General features: G+C 31.5%; 1 protein-coding gene across 1 annotated transcript in view; it reads right to left on the bottom strand.

Annotated features, from left to right (window-relative positions):
- Nucleotides 1-2,835, bottom strand: part of LOC105262716 (dystrobrevin beta) — a gene marked incomplete in the record, with an annotated part of 21,604 nt that overhangs the window by 3,767 nt on the left and 15,002 nt on the right. The window contains 1 exon segment of the mRNA XM_011298436.1: nt 681-1,027. Coding sequence (XP_011296738.1) covers nt 681-1,027 — 347 coding nt within the window.

Raw genomic sequence — 2,835 nt, 5'->3', positions numbered from 1 at the left:
ATAGCGATTGAAGTAGATGAATTTGTGGCAGATGTTAAGATAATTCTCTTAATAGAGATGATTCGAAAGATGAATAATAAAGACATTCAGTAAAATTCTCTCACCTGTCTAGTATGTGTAATCGGTTGGTGGTTTGGATATCTTAAAAGTTTAAATTTTAATAATAATATTTATAAATTGCTATAAACGATCCAGAGAGGAGTGACTCAAAAATGGCTCATGCTGGCAACGAAATAAATTCTGTCATAATTATTATCATTAAATAGTAGTAGACAAACAGTGGAAGAGATTAGTAGAAGTCAGACATCATAAGGGAATTGGGAAAGATCTTAAGAAAAAAGGTCTTAATTGACAATTAATGTTGCGTACACGGCCATTTGTATCTTAATTAGTAATTAGTTCGTCTAGAATCAAAAGATAATACGATACTAGCCAACAATTCCTAAATAGTCTACCCTATTTTAAAAAATCAAAATACTTTACCATTTTTCAATAATCTCAAATATTTTATCAGGTATTTTATGCATTTCAATTGTCTCTGACTTATTAAAAATGTTTTTTTGCGTGTTTCGTTTTTTCGTAAAATAAAAAATCTTTTGATCAAAAATAAAAAACGAGAAAATTTCTCTCATTCAGAGACAACGAATGCATAAAATGAGTAATAATAAAGTTTAAATTACCTGAATTAAGCTCTCGGACCAGAGTTGACATGGCATTGGTGACACTGTCAGCAGCAACTAGTAGATCATTTCTCAACGATCTTCCCAAACTATTGTTTGCACTGCTTGATCCACTGCCAGGTAGACTGTTTGTCCTGAACGCAGACCTGACATCGAAAATCTCTATTTTCTTTGCGCGAAGAAGCACCAAATAACGAAAAGAACAAAAAATCAAGACAACGAAAGATTTATAATGAAAATCATCCATGACATACGTTTCAAGTGAATTATTTATTGCAGTAAGCATTTCAACAATCTTTCGTACGTCTTCATTCACTTGATTTTCTTTACTCTCTGCTCTTGCTTTAATTTCACAGATCGAAGGGGTTTCACATTACACCAACTACGTGCTAGGTTTTCATTTACATATATTTTTTTCTTATTCTTCGAGTTTTTCGGGTGAACTCTGTGGGGGCATTCTGGCTTCTACGGTTTACACTCGGGGGTGGGAGTAAAAATTGTGCCACAGGATTAATTTCAGCGATTACAGTTGAGAATTACGATATTATGGTCATGCGACATTCAGGATACATTGGCAGCTTTAATTGTTTATTGTTTTATAACTGTCGAGCATTATTGGGGCTTCTGAGAGTACTTGGTGCAAGTCGAGCATTCCGAAATGATATGAAGCGATGGAAAAATCAAATCAGCAGAGAGTGATAACAATTCAACTTGTTCTTTACTCGAGTTTTCGACAAATATCTCTGAATTCCAAACAGATAGCGTAGTTTTCGTCAGGACCTCTTTTGTAGACTGGAATGAGAACTGTAAAAAAGGTAGTTACGAAAATTTCGCTATCTCTTCTAGATTGAGTGATATTCCTTGAAGACTGCCCGTTAACTAAATCGATTTGTTATAATTTATCGCTCATTGCTGAGATAATTTTCCAATCAACATTAAAAATAATTAAACTCAAATAAAAATCAATAACAGATGATTTAGTAATCAATTAAATATTTATTGAGCCGATGATGTCAATCAATAATAGATCGGAATAGATAACGAAGCAATTTACATTTAATCATTAGTTAATGAAGAGGAAAACAATCATTACAAACAATAAAATAATAATTGAACTCAGGAGTTGTCTTTACGACGGAAATCTACAAAATTAGCAACATAATGCTTACAGTTGAGAGGAGATCGCAGTGAATTTTATGCATAATGTCGCAATGTTGGGAATATATCATGACAACTGGCTTTTTCATCTAAAATTGTTTAGGGCTTTTAATTCGATTTACATTTTACTTTTCTCAAGGCAAGAATTCGAATTATTCGCCCTTTTAATGCGAAATTGCATCAAGTAAAACAATGAAAATTCAAAAAATATATTTCCACCAATTTTGCGGGATTCTATCAATTTTCCATTAAATTTCCAATTTTCAATAACGAAGCTATACGGGACTTATAAAAAATCTCAACAGAACCAATCTATCGAAGCAATCTGATATTTAAAATGATTTTCCTGAGAAAAAACAGTCGAAAAAAATGTTGAGAAATTTGAAAAAAAAACAACGCGAAAAGTTCATTTTTCAATATCTACCAAATAAACACAACAAAAATACCAAAAGATTGAAATCCTCTTGTTGATCGAAATTATTCACAAACTTGAAAATTGAAAAGAAATAATCATTTAAGGCCCGTGTGGACCATCCGTCAAACGTCATTTATTGTTTAAATTTTATCTTTTTAACCTGAAATACATTAAAATTTGGGATCAATTTTGTGTTGCGGGAAACACTTGAATGAACATGAAAAAATATCGAAAAAAAAAACAGGAAAAATTATTGAAGGGCGCTAAAGATCGATATTATTTAAAAGGGATTTACCAAGTTTGCTAAAAAATAATAAAAAATTCCGTAACTTACTATTTCATCTAGCGGTCACTCAATCTTCTGGAGAGCAATGGTAAGCTGCCTAATTTTTATTATTTTTTTTTGTAAACTTGGTAGATCCCTTTCGAACAATATCTCTCTTTAGCGCCCTTCAATAATTTTTCCTCTTTTTTTTCATTATTTTTTTATAACCATTCGAGTAGCTCCCGCAACACAAATTTGATCCCAAATTTAAATGTATTTTATGCTAAAAAGATAAAACTTAAACAAAGATGACATTC

Source organism: Fopius arisanus, unplaced genomic scaffold, assembly GCF_000806365.1.
Source record: "Fopius arisanus strain USDA-PBARC FA_bdor unplaced genomic scaffold, ASM80636v1 scaffold00010, whole genome shotgun sequence".
Classification (NCBI taxonomy): Eukaryota; Metazoa; Arthropoda; class Insecta; order Hymenoptera; family Braconidae; genus Fopius; species Fopius arisanus.
The sequence above is the reverse complement of the archived record's forward strand: the minus strand, read 5'-3'. Positions and strand labels throughout refer to the sequence as shown.